At 32.2% G+C, this 17,364-nt stretch overlaps 1 protein-coding gene across 2 annotated transcripts in view; it reads left to right on the forward strand.

The window, feature by feature from the left end:
* Window positions 1-17,231, forward strand: part of LOC125504445 (hemicentin-2-like) — a 387,752-nt gene extending 370,521 nt beyond the window's left edge. For both annotated transcript variants that reach the window (XM_048666409.1, XM_048666410.1), the window contains exons 4-6: window positions 2,686-2,813; window positions 4,774-4,942; window positions 12,001-17,231. In XM_048666409.1, coding sequence (XP_048522366.1) covers window positions 2,686-2,813; window positions 4,774-4,942; window positions 12,001-12,101 — 398 coding nt within the window. In that variant the 3' untranslated portion in view covers window positions 12,102-17,231. The remainder of the gene's footprint in view (window positions 1-2,685; window positions 2,814-4,773; window positions 4,943-12,000) is intronic.
* Window positions 17,232-17,364: the final 133 nt, after the last annotated feature.

Genomic DNA, 17,364 nt, shown 5'->3' on the forward strand with positions numbered 1-17,364 from the left:
TTGATGACTCCTCTCTTCTGACTGGGGTGATGGTTTGAACCACTGTGCAGGTACCGGTCGGTATGTGTCGGTTTCCTGTACACCGTGTGGGCCAGTTTTCCGTTGGCTTTTCTGATCACCAAGACATCCAAAAAAGGCAGTCGCGCATCCTTCTCCACTTCCATAGTGAATTGAATTTTAGGGTTTATTGAGTTGAGGTGCCTCAGGAAGTCTTCCAGTTCAGTCAGACCATGACCCCAAACAACAAAAGTGTCATCAACATAGCGGAACCAGCACTTAGGTTTCCTCACGGCTGTGTCCACAGCGTTCTTTTCAATTTTTCCATAAAATAGTTGGCTATCACTAGACTAAGAGGGCTGCCCATTGCTACTCCATCCGTCTGCTCAAAGAATTCGCTGTTTCACTTAAATGTAATTTAACCGGCCGTGAAAGCCTTCATAGTCTGATCGATGTAATTCGTTCGATGTTCGATATTTTTACCACCGATGTTGGAAATTTGGGACATCGGGCATGCATGTGACATAAAACATCGATGTTAAATCCTGGAATGAAAACATCGGATATTTGATGTTGATACTAGATAGAAACACTTTCTGCGAACTCTTTGATAGTGCCGATTCAAACGTTACCGCGGCATAACTGCCCATTTCCAGCTGCACCCAAAAAAAGCCTCTTTTTGCAGTCAGCTGACCAAAAAATGTGGCAACTATAAGTTGAATAAATTTAGTCGATTATTTAATGTCATAGTAGTGGTAAAATAAAATTATTTAAGTTTAAGTTAATCAGTTTGAATCGTGTATGCAACGGCAAACATCGATGTTCTGCCTTCGATGTTTCCCTAACATCGATATTACCTTTCGATGTCAACATCGATGGCTGCCATATACAACGTATTTATTTTTCATCTCTAGTTCCTCATCTCTTTTAGTGTTTTCAATGTAATTTTCATTCCTTTCAATTCATCGCCTTCACAGTTTTCAATGTTGTTCAATTACTATTATTAAATTTCCGCTTTTGATGTAAAGCGTGCTTTGGTATTTTCGGTTTCTTAATTATTAAGCTCTGTAATATCCTGATTAGTGTTTTAATAACTCTTTTGTATGTTCGATTTCTTTTACTTGGGTTTTAAAGTATTGCGTCGTTGCCAACTGAATTCTATATAATTTCTTTTTGTCTTTCTAATTGATATAATTTGTTATTTTGCTAAAATTTCGTATCATTTCTTGTACGAATTTTTTAGTCATCCATTGCTATTTCTTTCTGCCTTTTTCAATTGCAGGATTTTTGTCAATGTGCTCATGGCAGTAGGCTTCAAGTCGTCCCACTTTTTATTTCTCGTCTTACCAGGGTCATTTTGGTTTTTCATCCGGTGTTTGCTAAATTATCGTTCACTCATTTTCATTCATCTATGTACTATATTTGGTTTGTCTAACTATTGTTTTGTTTAAAATACAACTGAATAACTGTAAATTGAGACTGCAATCACTCTGCTTGTGCATATTATTCACTTTTATGGTCTACGTTTAAAATTCATTCTTACGATAGTCGAATTGGTGTTGTTATCTCGGAAAGTCTTCCATTTACATAATCTTATTTGAACGTTTACTGAAGGTATTCGTTATTTCGAAGTTCTTCCCTTGCCCTAATTTCATTAGTATGCCCCCTCTTTTGTTCTCATCATTTTCAATCTTCGCTTTAAAATTTTCTATCATCAAATTAAAATGTCTTCAATTTGTTCACTCTAAAAAATCCTATCGAAAGCAGTATTTTTTATTTTATGCCAGAGCAACATTTTGCGAACGTTGTGTACTTATTCGAAGAGACATAGAAAAACATGACTTAATTAAATATTAGAGTTAATTCCGAGTAACTGTATACATGGAAAATTTAGGTGGTTTTATTAATACAATTTCATGTTTAATTAAACTGCAACATTAATAATCTGGTGAAGAATTTTGGGAAGAAGAAAAAAGAAATTATATGATATAGTAAATGGCATTGAGATGTTAATTATATTAAACCACTAACTTGATAAAATGATTGATTGATGTGTGTGTGTCATATTTTTGTTCAAATTATATTGCTACTAGTTTGAAACATGGTCTTAAAACTGTATTTGCACTCTTGGTGTCTTCAAAATTAACTATGGTTGTGCAGATGTTTTGTATTAATTTTAATAATTCTTATTATTGAGCTGAACTAAAAAAAAATAAGCACCCTATAGATTCAATTATATTTGATTGCAAATGATTTACATGCAAAAATTAATACTGTTACTCGTTCCAGAAAATGGTAAAGAAACACTGACAAATTTTATTCGTTTACTTAATGCTTCCCGATCATGGCGTTTTCAATAAAACAGATTGAAAATCTCTTAGATTAACTGGATGCGTTCGTGCGTTCAACAAAGTTCGCTAACTTTGGAAGCAATATTCATTTTTAATTTACTTACTGCACAATTCTTCTAAGTCAAAGAGAAACGCAAAGGCTGTTTTCAGTCACTAATTCAGCCATAAAACACATGTTCGTGAAGCAAAACGCACTTGCACGTCAATATAATTGGCTAATAAAGTAACTATGGCCCTGAGAAAGACAAGTTGTACATCTTTTGCAATATACTCTAGAGAATTCTGGATTTTGTGGCTTTGGAATTTGCAATTCATTTGTGAATTTTTTATGTTTCAGAGCCCGACACAGAGATCGTAGGCGGCCCGGAATTATTCATTGATCGGGGAAGCACCATAAACTTGACGTGTGTAGTTCGACACAGCCCAGAACCTCCAGCTTATATTTTTTGGAACCACAACGAAGCGGTAAGTTCGACTCAAGTTTATGCTCACAACATAACCTGTTGATCAATAAATATTTTCAAATAGGAAAAAGGGTCTAAAACCTATAATGTCTTACACATAAAAAAATTAAATTCAAGGTGACTTAAGTGCTGAAATTTATGTTATTAATAGTAAGATGCAAAGTTCCATTCTCAAAGGAATGAAGAAGGAAAGTTGACAATACTGGATAATATTGTTCTTATCAGTTTTTTGATGGAACGAATAGAGAACGACGAATGCTGCTATAATAGGAATTGTGTTATAGAGTCAAAATTTATTAAACATAATGTAAGATCCTTTTTGCTTGAAAAATATGGTTTCCTTGTACGTTTGACAGTAAAGCATTAGGAAGTTTTTAATATTTTTTTTAAAGGCCCAGCCAAGTTCATCAGATTAAATTATTTATTTATTTCGATTTACTCACAAAAGTCGTTTTTAGAGATCCTCTTCTTTGATGGGGATCTAGTAAATAGTGACGGTAGGATATTTCGTTAAATTGTATTCAAATTGTAGCATAACAAATAAATTCGCTATTGCAGAATAAGAATCATTCTGTACATACAATTTTCATATAAACAAATAACCCTTAATTCAATCGTTTTTTGGCCACCTTGTTTGTCAGATATTGCGCTCTTCGACTTTTTCTTCAAAGCTACATTTGGACGTATTCTTGAAGCTACAGACGAGGTAGAAGAAAATTAATGTTAAATCATATTCAAAGAATGACTTGAGAAGAAGTTTCATAAAGTAACAGAGAAAGAGGGCAAGAACTAATAGAATTTAATCAATTGCCTTTACAGTTTTATCTAAGGTTATATATTAAAACATATATTAGAACCGTATAAAATCAGCATCTTTGGACCAGATCGAAATTCAAATTTAGTATTTGCCTAAGACTTAAGTGTTAATAGTTAATACTAGTGAAAGTCTTTTTATAGTTGAGATCGAATGAAATTAGGAGCATCGTATTGCAACTTATAAGGTATTTTAATGCATTTATCATTGATTGTTCAATAATACCCGAATAAAAAATTATAAATTAAAAATTTCTTGTTTCTCTGCCTCAAAAAATCTCAATAAATAAACGTATTCTGCTGGAAACGAATGGCACATTTCAATTATAGGACGGAATATCAATAAGTCGTATCCTGCCTTTTTTATTTAGATATTCCTGAAACTTCTTTAATCTCCTTGAAAAAACGCAAGGTATAAAATATTCATCGAAGAATGGACGTGATGTTTGGATCGATTCCTGTGAATAATTAATAATCTTGGCTTTACTTAGCCAGACTCCCTTGAGGGTTGTGGTTGCTCTAATCATTTTGGGTCTCAATAATCAGCTAATGTTCAGTTCACTCTAATGATATTTCAAACTGTTAGTACTAAAGTGTCTTTTTTCAAATAATTGAATATTGTTTCCGCTGTTTTCTTGAAACTCTTAACTTTTCACGATAAATTGCGTAATGTTAAAAGTAAGTTATTTTCTGAAGTGATTCAGATTTTAACATAAAATAATTTGAAAATAATCTGAACTGTGCATACATTTTGTTGTTTAGGTAACGATTAGTTACTGTTGTGTCGGTACATACACCAACGCATGGAAATTGCCTTCAATTTCCCGAACTAAAAAACTCCATTCTACAAAGCACGTAAAACATCTAAGTCACTTTCAAACGATAAGAACTCAATGAAACTAAGAAACTTTTCGGACTTAAGAGACGATCCCTATAAGTATTGGTATGTCGCAGACCAGCGATAATCGTAAGCTCGAGGTGAAATCGACCGCCTTACGGGAAACTATTGCTAACTTCCACAGTGTCTTAGTTGTGGCAGAAAGTTACAATTTGTAAACTATCAAGCGTTTCTAAACCTGCAATTTATATTCTCACTTTCTTATTAGAATTTTTATCGCTTTAAGGTAAATGGAATTTTTCTTGTTTAGATCATAAGTTACTCAAGTATAAGAGGAGGCATAAGTGTAGCAACAGAAAGAGGCGAAACCAGTCGAAGCGTTCTACTCATTCAAAGGGCCAGACCATCCGATTCTGGAAACTACCAGTGCAATCCTTCAAATTCTAGACATGCAAATGTAACAGTCCATGTTTTGAATGGTAAGTAGATAACAGATCACAGATTCTTACCATTTTTTGTACCAGGTATTGTGCAGAATATCGAAAAACGTGACGTTCAAATTTCTGGAATGTCCTGCCCTTTTCGATGTTAAAACGTATTTATAACAGTACAATCTGATAAAATCAGGGTGTTAATTTTTCCACAACCAATCCTAACGGTAACTCTAAAACTCATAATTTGGAATTTGTTTCTGCGGAAAGATAAATGCAAAAAAGTAATTGTTTGATGAATATCATAGCCGAAATCGAAAATGCCATCATCGCCAGACTCGCAATTCTATTTGCAGGAAATATTCCCGGATGTTGATAACTTTCCGACAGGTTTGATTAATTACACTAAAGTGTGGGTGCAAAAGATCGAGAGCAGCTTATTTATTCCATTCATTTTATTGGGATGGCATCTATTCGGCTAAATTTATAATGTAATTATTTTGTATCGGAGCGGCTTTTGGTTGCTTTCAAGAGTGTCTTTTCATAGTTTTATTATATTTAGTTCTCCTGAAACTACTTCATTTTTTACAGGTGGAGTTAATTCAATTGAATTTATTCATGGTTTTCTTGGGTAATTATTCTTCCTTTATGTTATGGTCATTATTTGGGATTATCTTCATTTAGTATAGAAAATATATTTTATGTTCTAAAATCGCGCGAAACATGCTTTCAGTTGAATTAAGATAACGATGTAAAATATTCGGCAACAGAATATCTCGTCGAAAATATTATTAAAATAAGTTATTTTTTTTTGCTAACATTAACAGATCAAGAAAAGCCCTCATTTCAACTAATTCCATTGTAGGTAGTGTCCTTGGCTCCAATTGCTATTAAAAAGTTGCGGTCTTGGAAAAACTCAAGATATCTTGTTGAAAAGAACAGATATCTTTGAAAAATTCTCAGTAGGAAGCAAGCGCTTTTTTTGTTTCATTATATCATGCAAAGTTGTCCTACCGAGCCGAATTTATTTTTGATTAGTTCGTGCCCTTCTAAAGAGTTTGATGCAAAACAACGCCCTAAGTGCTAAACGAATAAACGGGACTGAAGGTAAAAGCTTTGTCATTGAAAAAACGATAACCATTTCTTCTAATTTTGTGTAAGAAACATACCAATATTTGTACATACACTCTGTACAATACATTTATTGAATTTTTTTGCTTATCTTACATCATTAACTTTGTTCAACAATAAAGCTATAATTCGACGACAAAATTATTCAGGTCGTATCGCCCACTGATATTTTTCTATTCAAGTTGGGGATATTTAAGCCCCAAGCGTTAAATTTGCGGCTCAGTGTATAACTAAATTTAAAAAAATTATCCAATAGTCCCAGCCAAAAAAGGTGTTGTTAAAAATAAAAGCTTTTGTTCCAACAATCCTCTTATAAGGCCCTTTAGTTACGGCTTAGTTAGTTAGAGTTAAAATTTCATTTTCTCTGTTTGCCTAAATTTAATCGAATTCAGTTTGTATTGATCTATGGGAATTTTCTTCAATTGACAACCGATTGTTATTGGTTGCCCAAAGAATTAAAATCGGAATATTATTTATGTTTCATTTGTATTAAATTAAAAAAACTAGTGTTTGCTCTGAATTCACATAAATTAGTGGCCGCAACAATGGATATGGATAACTACGCTTTTCTTCAACGACTTAAAAAATATATACCGAAGCCTGTTTACATTGAAATCCCTTAATATTTAAACAAAACAGTGCTTCTGATTTTGTATAACACGGTATTTTATTAATCTACCTTACTATTAGGTGAATATGACTCCTTTACAAAAACAATGCTAATATAAGTTATTAATGGAAAAATAATTCTTCATCGAAAATATGTCTTATTCAATCTAATGGTCCAAACATGTTTTGTGGATGTAAAAAACCAATATACTTAAATAAGTGCAGTCACAAATGTTCTGTGCGAAGAGCACCTTGAAGAAATGATTAAAGAGAGAAATAAATGAAAATGATAGGAAATTATCTCATCTATTCGGCATTCATACCCATATCAACGCTTTGTGTATCATAAACAAAATGAACAAGAATTCATATCATTAACAACAACATACTCAATTGGCACAACAATTTTCAAAAACCTAGCGGTAATACGTTTCCTTATCAATTTTGAGTGCTTTAGGAAGGAAATCCAAAGGAATCTTGCCGCATCAAAGTTTGACATACGAGGCTGAAGGCTTGTTCAATTGCTTCTTATTGGTTACAACGATCATCTTCCAGGCCTGAATGTTAATGCTTCAGCTGAAGACATGTTTTAATCATTTCCTTTGGCACTGAAAACATAAACTGTTTAAAGCTTGTACGGGTTGACTAATTAAGCGCTTTTTTGCTATTTTCATACCGACTTACGAGAATTGAACAACATAAAAAATTGCTTTTCTACGATACAGTACGTTCGAGCCAGGATAAATCAAACTTTGAACTGTTTTTATGTCGACTTGTACTATTATCTATTGATAGAAAGAGGTAATATGCGTCAGGTAGAGGTGATCTAGCATTAATATTATTTCTTCTCAGAAACGTTTGGCAAAAAGACACAATGCTGCTGCAATTTCGCATTAATTTATGTATGTCTTCATTCGATGTAACACCGTAATCTGATGCTATTTAATATGAATAATTGATTAGGTAAACAATATAATCCATGTGGTTTTGCTCAGTATTTAATGTTTGTTCAAATTGTGACTAAAATCGTAAGTATAACGACACACTAATACTATACTTACCTTTTAACACTCGCTATTTGTTTCCGCTAATTTGATAATTTTACACTTTCTCGGACTAGTTCATTTATTATTATCAACATGGTTTTAAAATATGGTCTTGTATTGAAAAGAGTAAACCAATCAGCCAAGAACTAGGAAACTGGCGATTCTCATCAATTAAGGAGAAGGAAATATATTTTTTTGATTCAAAGCCATTCATCTGTACACGCGCTTCCGACACAGATAAAATGTAATCCAATTAAATTTAAAACTTGTTAAAGCATAGGTTGATTAACAATTTTCCGTAAACTGCACAACATCGGATCACTCAACTTCAACACTAATTTGATCAAATATGTGAAACATATTTAATTAATTATAAAATTGTCAACAAATGCAATTTTCGAATCTAAATAGAACATAAAATTTCGTTTGCATGGCCATGTTATTTCAATATGTATTGAAATGTTTTGAGCGTGTCAATATTTATTCAATAAAAGAATTGTTGTATTTTGTAAAAACCCGAAACGGTTTTAAATTGGAAATGACAAATTGAGGTGAGGCACTGTGTACATATTTAAATTTAAGTTTTATTGGATTATTTCGCGCAACGCACTTTGAGAAGCACAAAGGGATCCATTTGAACATTTACGTGTTTTCTCTCGGCTTCTTTATTCATTTTTGATATGTGGGATGGACCAAAACGTTAATCCCTACCTGGAGAATATTTTTATCAATTGCTTTTTGAATATCCTGAAACCGAAGAATTCTTGTATAAATTTATCAAACTATACAAGATGTCCCATCAGGGCAGATACAAATATTTGCGTTTATTTTTGACTTTTATTTCTTCATGCATTTTCGACAAAGTGTTGACAAGAAACAAAACTGTATCCGTAAGCAACATAAATGTGACAATTGAGAGAAAAAAAACTGGTTGAATGTATTTTTTATACAAATTTTAATTTAAAATCCGTTGATACTAACCTAGGGCACGACTGTGCGATTAATTGCTGCCTAGCGAAATATTTCAAAATGTTCAGTACACGAGGTTTTGATGACTTCAAGGAACAACTTCTTCACTCGTTTCACTTTCAAAAAGTTCAAGAACGTTTTTTCGTGCTTTCTATATACAAATACAAATTATCCTAAAATGCAGCTAATAATCTAAAAGCAGTTTATAAGTTTTCTAATTAATATTTTTTATAGAAACGTGTCATTATTAATATCGTAATAAATTACCTCACTTTTATCGTTAATGTCGTTCTCGATGAGATATTCAAGAGCTTTTTCGCAAATATTCAATAAGTCAGGTATTACTTGCCTATTTCCAAGCAACCGATAATTTTTATTAAAATACCAGAAAGTCAATTAGCTAATTAATACTCGAGGAAAGTGGAGGAGACTTCGAAATTCTTCGAGTAACTCTGTGTTATTAATATTTGGCAAACGAGAAAACTAATCAGCGGCAGACAGGTAATATTATACGAAATTATTAATTAAATATTTGGGGAAGAAGGGTTGTCACTTGTGACTTTAAATTCTTACCTTCCGCAATAAGGAATTAATTGGTTGTAAAATTACAGATTTAACACTGTTCTTGAAATTAGTTTATTCAGAATTCCAGATGTTTATGACTTATTTTTTCGAATATAATCGAAGCAAGAATAGGGATGTGTATTATTATTTTTTGAGGCATTGTAGGTTGTAAAAAGCACATTTTTGCCCTAAAAAGTATGTACTTTTTTAATTGAACGGCTCCTTTATATTTTAACTGTGTATATTTAGCAATATTTAACACATTCAACAATGAAGTAAGTGGTTTCAATAAGTTTCCAAAGACAAATTGGACAAGTTCATGTTATAGTTGAAAGACGACACTAAAACAATGTTTGTTGGCTAGATAACGAAAAGCTGGTAAAGGGGTAGCTAGATGGTCTAAAGACAATGAAACAGTGAATACATATTAGTGGCTGAAAGGGAAGTACTTGACCCTCTAATTTGTTGAAGCATATCAACACACAACCCCAAATTCTCATTCTGGCGGATCGTGTTCAAACTGGATAGCGGTTATTAAGGGTGTCATGTCGAACAAACTGTTACAGGGTTTGAAACGGAACAAGAGCAGTTGGAAAAGTGGCTTAATTAGAGCAAATGTTACAGTCCTGAGATGAGAGCTTATGAATATAAGCTGCGTGCTGTTTGGTAGTTGAAATGTGTTGGCCAGGATTGTATAAGTAGGAGAAATTATATATTTAGCCATTTAGAATATTCTAATTGAAAATATCTGCGTAGGGTGGAATTTTCGACCAAAGTTGAAATGCGCATTTCCTCGGAAACATAATAAAATCGATCCACTTGGCTCTGAAGGCTTTAGAGAAGAATATTCTAGTATTTGTTTTTCTATTGTAAAAGTATCAAAATTATCGATTGCAATACACGAAAACGATGGAATTAACTTGAATTTAAAATGTTTAGTTTTGATATTTTCAATCCAAAGCACACTATCTAGAATCTATTCAAAGAACACTAATTTTATAAAAGTGTTGGTTTAGCGAATTCAGATAAATTTGTACCGTTTACATTAAATAATTTAACGAAGTTGCTTTTTCAGCAGGTATCGAAATTTCAATAATATTTACATGAAAATTATTGCGCACAAAGTCAACAGTTCTGAAAATATATTATTTTTATATAAGACCGTATAAACATAACATCAATATCTCCAAGAAGAAAAAACGCAAAAAAATGTCAAGAAAAAATACAGAAATTAACCGAAAACGTTAAGTTGACCCTAAAAACTGCAATGAGACTTATACAATAGAAAGGAAGGAAGTGGGTGTGTACACACTGAAGAAAATCCAATCAAAGAACATGTTAATTTGTAATATAGTGTGTGTATAATCGTGGGTGTGGTTTAATTCAACCCTTGAATATCAAATATGGCCAAGTGCTTTCGACTGTTAAGTTATAATCAGGGCCGCTGAAATCACAAAAAGTAGAGGTAATCACATGGAAGTCAAGGACATGAATGGAATAAAGTATGGTAAAAAACTTACTCGTCAAATCATAAGCAAACCCCAGGAGTGCAAAACAAAGGTCAGAGGAACACCAAAAACACGACGGGAAACGGACCGACATGAACCTGCTCACATTAAAATTCGTAAAATTATGTTGACAAATTTAAATTAAACATTAAAACTTACAATTAACAATAAAAAATATTTGTTGTTAGTAGAGTGCGCTTTAATGGGAAAAGGGAAAGTTTGATAAATCTATTGCAGAAGATAGAGGCAGGTCTCCCGTCGCATGGTCTATCGAAATGACTATTAGCGCTAGCTGGCTAATTTCGTCTTTTTCTAAGATTTTAATTATTTTGAATTTTATTAAGGCTTTCAAGGGCACTTGTGTATTTTTTACTGTTCAACACGGCTACTGAAACGATGTAATTGTCGTTAGTTTGAACTATTATTACTAATATTCCAAATATCCGATTCGTTTATTTCATGTTATTCTTCATTTCTTGCAAGCTTGTCTGCAAGCTTCATTGTTTTCTAAGGTCAACCACAAAGGATGTGCGTTCTTCTAAATGGTTTTTGAACTTTTTATTAATTTCTTGCTTTACACTAAGTCTGTGGCATAAAAAGTTCTTTGCCTTCCGTTGTACCATTCTAATGTGCTTCTCTACTATTGTCGCATTTTCCATATTAACTTCCGGCTCTGTTTCTATGGCTTTGTTTTCCACTCATTTTTTCAAATACTCCTCTTAATTGCTAGATTAATATTTTTATTACATTTCTAAACTTATACGAGGGAAGGACCATATAAAAATAATAAAGAATTATCCGCAATCTCAAACATATTAACATTCATGTCGGTCTCTATTCGACTTTTTTAAGTTGTTTGTAACTTATGTAACATTGCAGATTCTGACAAACCAAAACTATTAAAGTGCCAGCAAATAATTGCAGTGGTTGCAATATTTCATAAACAATGGTGCAAAGAGATTAAATTCGCCAACTTAAATAGATATCGTAACTAAGGTCTTGCTACTATCGTCGCTTCTTGGAAATTCGATCATTTCTCGGGAAACTTTAAATTGCGCAATACAAAAGTTCAGCTATCAAAAGTACGGAAAAGTGCCGAGTTATTCCTTAATGAAAATGTCTATTGCAAAGCCACTATAACTACTTGAGAACTTTAATTATAGATCTTTAATGGACGATAAAAGCACATTAACTTGCTCATTGTGTAGTAAGAATGCCATAAAACATCATTTTAAGTAGAAAGTATTTTGATACGATTTGACGATTTGCTTTTGTATAGGTGAGCATCCTGAAGCTATGCAGCATGGAGGTAACCAAAGAATGGGTCCCTCCATAGAAGTGCTGGCCTTCATTGCATACGTCTTGCTTGCATACAGTTAAATGGAAACCAGGCAGAAAGAACTTCGTGACTTCTAATTCTGTCGAACTATCCTAATGTAATGGAGTAGTCATCCTAATGTTTGGTTTGTGATATAAGTGGTATATTTTCTACTAGCTCGACCATAAGGGATTATAATAAGGCCATGTAATTAATCACAAAAAATCATTCATGGTAATAAAGTATTTTATCCGGGCGCAGTTAACGGTGGTTAGGACTATAAGAAAGTCGAGCCAGACAAACCTATAGTGACTATTCCATTGACTCTTTCATGCTGAATAGATTTACACATGCATGTTTCTCCTTCTTGCAAATAGGGATTCTGCGAAATTTATATCTATTAATATGTGACATGGGTTTTCAGATATTAGTTTCAAAATTCTGCCAGGAAGACGTATATCCTGAATAAATTTCCATTTATAACATTAATCCGCCTATATTTCTCCACATAATCCACGTGCAATTTTAAAGAGATTTTACCCCCAAACTTACATTATTTGCAGTAGTCTGGAAACTAAAACTGTGTATCCACGTAAATTTGTATCCTGGTAAACAGCAAATATGTTTTTGCTACAAAAAAATACAATTAAATTCCTGGAAATTGAACATAATTTCTGCCTCCCCAAATCACTCTTCTGAACGATGCTGTGTAAGATAAGCTTAGTAGTATTAGATTCACCATTAATTAATTCAATGAAACTATAAGGACTGTGAGAAAGTTTAAATTGTTCTGTGTTTTTAATTACTGTTGATTGAAAGGTCGATAATTCAAAGTTACAGATATTAAAGGTACGGCTCAAAACTCATATTAAAGTTGTACATAAATCTAGTTAAATTCTAGCATATAAATTTTAATGGATAAGATACGAATTACGAAAGAGATTACACGTTAATATTACTATGAAGATATATTTAAATTATATATATTTCAGAATGGATTTTGTATATACATTAGTTAGGTTTAGACAGGCATTTCTTTCATTTACTGTGTTTTCAACGGTTTTCAGGGCATGTTTAATTTCAATTCGAATATGGATATATCTTAGCTACTGCAACCAGTGTATAGACGTTTACATGCATATTGAAACGGCAAGTTTAAACTAAAAAGTTTTTCTGAAATTGTCTGAAAAACCATTTATCGACCATTAAGCTGAATTTTTTCAAGAACAATCAAGCATTAAAATTTTCAGATAGATTATTACAGAAAATTTGACAAACTTCTGATCTTTGAAAAAGTAAGAATTTAGAATAATGAAGAGCGTTGATTAAGTGAGTTCTTGCACTCCTAAAATTTAAAATAAATCCAAAACCATATCCAAAAGTAAATTTCATTGATATTTTCAGGTTCGAAAACAAAGCGTGCGTAATTTTCCTAGATAGAACTTTAACTAGTGGAAGTATGTAAGAAAACTAAAAAAATATCAATAGAAAGTTGCTAATTTCCAATGTGGCAGCCGTAAATGATTGCTGATATTTCGAATCCTGGACAATCCGTCATCAAGACGTGCTAAAACCACTTAAGGTATCGAAACTGATGAATCAATAAAGGAAAAGTTTCTGTATCTCAATAGTCAAGAAGTCAAGTAAGTGCAAAATTTGAGCGTAAATGTTGTTCAAAAGCAGGCAAACGGTTTAATTTTCCTAAAACAAAAAGAAGTTAAAAGTTCAGGAACTGAACAAGAAAATGGCCAACGAAGAGTTCAATTGCTACTGATTCATTAATTGTGTTCTGTTCTTATATTTCTTAATTTTTAGTAAACTGACTATCAGTTATTAAAACAAATATTACTACAAATAGTAATTCAACAATAACAGAAGCACCATTAATTATCAAAGAGAATCAAATAGAATATGTTGAGCCGACAAGATGGCCCATTATAGAGTGGAAATTGCAAATGTGTCTGTTGCTGGTTGCTGTATGTTGCAAATTTTAAATGGGGTTTTCTATCTGTCTCTTATACCCTTTTGAAAAGAATTGCAGAATCGCATTTTCAACAGTGAAAAGAACATTTCAAAATTAATTTAATCTACTCAATAGAATTTTATTAAGAGCTCTCGATTTGCTATTTGCCAGCAACCAAATATGTTAATTATCTGAATTGATTTAACACCTTTAAACAACTAATATCTGATATTTTTGTAAAATGTTCCGAATATAATACTTGGGCTATTTTGACTCTCAAATTGTACGAAGGTTAGCGGAATTTTTCTTTCTACATTGATAGCGTTGTTTTCATCTGTGCTATTAGAATGGAAATATACGTGGATTGCTCAGAATAATATCCAGTTTTATTAAACATTCTATGTTATTTACATTTTTCAGTAAATGCAATTGTTTAAAGGTTTTTATAATAGGCCTATTTCTTAGTAGACTTCAAATATAGATTTTTTTTGTTAACGCGTATTTTCTTGCTTTTCAATCACGTGAACTATTATAAATGCAAATAATTGATTTAATTAACTGAACTATAAAACTGCTGACTAACGGAAATATTGGGACAGTGGCGTTTACATTTGTGACCCAAATACAGCAACAATATGTACAGATTCTGCACTTAAAAATACCCGGTATCAAAATGTGAATCGCATGAACCATTGCCAGAAACATTAGAACTTGGAAGCGATCGTAATCGGGGAAATTTTGAAGGAGATTATTACAGAAACCGCAAAAGTGAATTGAATAAGTCTGAATTTTCTAGCCATTTCGAAATGGTTTCTCAACTCAGTCACATTGCTCAGCATCAGAATGATGAATTGATAAATGCAAACTTAAGAGCAAGTATTAAGATCTTTGAATCCTTCACATTTCTACAATAATCATTGACTTGACACACGGGCTATATAACACCATTAAAACCCAAAATAAATGTCGATTAAAGTGCCTCAATAATTTGAGGGATGAAGAATGAGAATTCATTAATCGGCGTTGTAGGAACGTTTATGACCTCACGTGCAGCCTGAAAGAATTTATGTGCGTGTGCGGGCTTCCTAACAAACGTTTTCTTTCCAAGATGAGGTACTAGCGCACGTTTATGCACTGGCACGTAAGAAACATCCATTTTATTTGCCATTAATACAAGTAATTTCACTAGTATAATATTATAATTAATATTAACATTGTTTCACAGTTTTGCAAATTATTTTATGCAACACGATTCATAATTTTTCTGCAATTTCGCATTTAAAAAGTATGTAAAACCGCATTGTACATAGGAGGTTTAAATAGATCATGTCAGAATAATTGGTTTTGCAACTGGCTACAGAAAGACTATCTTTTGGCGATTTTGTAAACCAAAAAAACAATTTAATGATTAATAAGTTAAAACAGTTTAAGAAACCTACAACAGCTCATTAAAGACGCTAAGTTTTATACAGTCAGTGCTGCTTTTCAAGGTTATAATTAAATGTTAGTAAGTTGGTAATAGAATGGCGGTAAGAGTGGTAAATGATGTAAATAGGAATGGAAGGGAAATAATTTAAAATAAATGGTAAAGCCCCACTTAACTTCTAAACAATTCTTCTTCGAATATTGGAATACATTTTTATTTCTACTGTATTGTTTAATACTTGCATTATTCAGTGTCCTAGTGGCGTAAGCCACTGAGTATTTTCGGCCATCCAAGCCTCCACTCAAATTGTTCCGAAGAAATTCCTGAAAACTATTCTGCACTAATAAGATAATTGTCACAATGAATTTGAAAAACATATTACGGTATTTATTTTACCGCATTTGCTTGTCGCTATACAACTTGTCTCAGAAAGAAGTTATAGTCCGACAAATTATTCTATTTAAAATGTAATCATCAAAGTCCCTATAAATGTAAGTGCGGAAAAGGTTCAAGATATACAGTATGACAAATGATGATTTGGAAACTAATTTTCTTGATACTATTTCAAAAATGTTGCTGATATTTTAATGAAATTTGGCAAATAAAATCCAAATAGATTGTATGTTATAGTAACGCAGTGAAACAGCAAAAAAACGAACATTAATTTTTTATTTGAATCCCTGACTACTTTGCTAACAGAAACAAACCTTGAGAACTAAAAAATAGAACTCAAGAGATCAAAGAGGACTCAAGATCGGAAAATGCATAATTCAGCCTACTTCGCAGTTTTCGATATGAGGAATAAAATTTAAAAAATGTGTATTTTTATTGTTCGAGAACAATACATTTTGGACTAGTCTTTAACCGACTTGAACTTTTGTCGTCTGTAAATCCCAGACTACGCATTTCCGGACAATGTTTATAGAAATGTTTATGCTTGGGATTAGATGCAGAGAATAACATACGGCATATTCGGTTTCAAACATCCAATTGCTGCGAATTAAGTCTCGTTGAAAAGGACTTTTTCTCTTCTATTGCGTGCTTTAAAATGTTCTGATACCATTAACTGTATGTATAGTTAGCGGGAGCATTAAATATGTATTCAATTAGTGGAAACTTTAGCTGCTCATAAATGTGCTCGCCTGAAAGACTATTTTCAAAGTATCTCTAAGTTACTTTCAGAAATGCCTCTTTCTAAGCTGCGTTGAAAATTCTGCTCAAAAGCTTGGAATTTTTCATTCCTGAATCATCATCAAAAGCCAAACTGATTCTTTCTGTATGAGTTGAAGTGTATTTTCTTGAAATGAACAAAAATAAATCCTGTTGAATGGTAAATATGAAAAGTATGAAACAGTTGTTAAGAAGCTTATACAAAAGGTTAGGATGATTCCAAAACCATAGACTTGTACTTAGAAGTCTTTACTTTGAAACTTAAATTAATTTTGAAATCCTCAACTTTTCTGAGAAGATTATGATCTATTTAAACTTAGCAATCAGTAAAAATATATCATTTCATTACATTCCATTTTTTTGTAATTATTATTAAGATTTCTCTCACACTCTAGCATGATATGATAAAATAATTCTCAATGTGAACTGTACATAATAAATGATAATTCTATGAAGAAAACGTAGTGAGTAAGGGATATATTGAATCTTATTTTACTTTGGTTTTTCATTAATATGTAATATACACAATATTGTAAAGTGGTGTGAACAACCCGATAGAGCTCTGGCCCATGTAAAAGTTCACTCTTCACACCGTAAAACTATTAATTTTAACAATAAAGTAATTGAGTTTTATTCCCTAGTTTCATTGAAGAATATAGAGATTCAGCTGGTAAATATTTATCCGATATAGAAGCGGAAGAAGTTGAAATAAAATATGGGAAGGAAGGTAAAATTTGAAATAGGTAGTTCTAGAGCAAGGAAAATG

This window comes from Dendroctonus ponderosae, unplaced genomic scaffold, assembly GCF_020466585.1.
Source record: "Dendroctonus ponderosae isolate FM_Combo_2020 unplaced genomic scaffold, Dpon_F_20191213v2 Dpon_F_20191213_5, whole genome shotgun sequence".
In the NCBI taxonomy this organism is placed as follows: domain Eukaryota; kingdom Metazoa; phylum Arthropoda; class Insecta; order Coleoptera; family Curculionidae; genus Dendroctonus; species Dendroctonus ponderosae.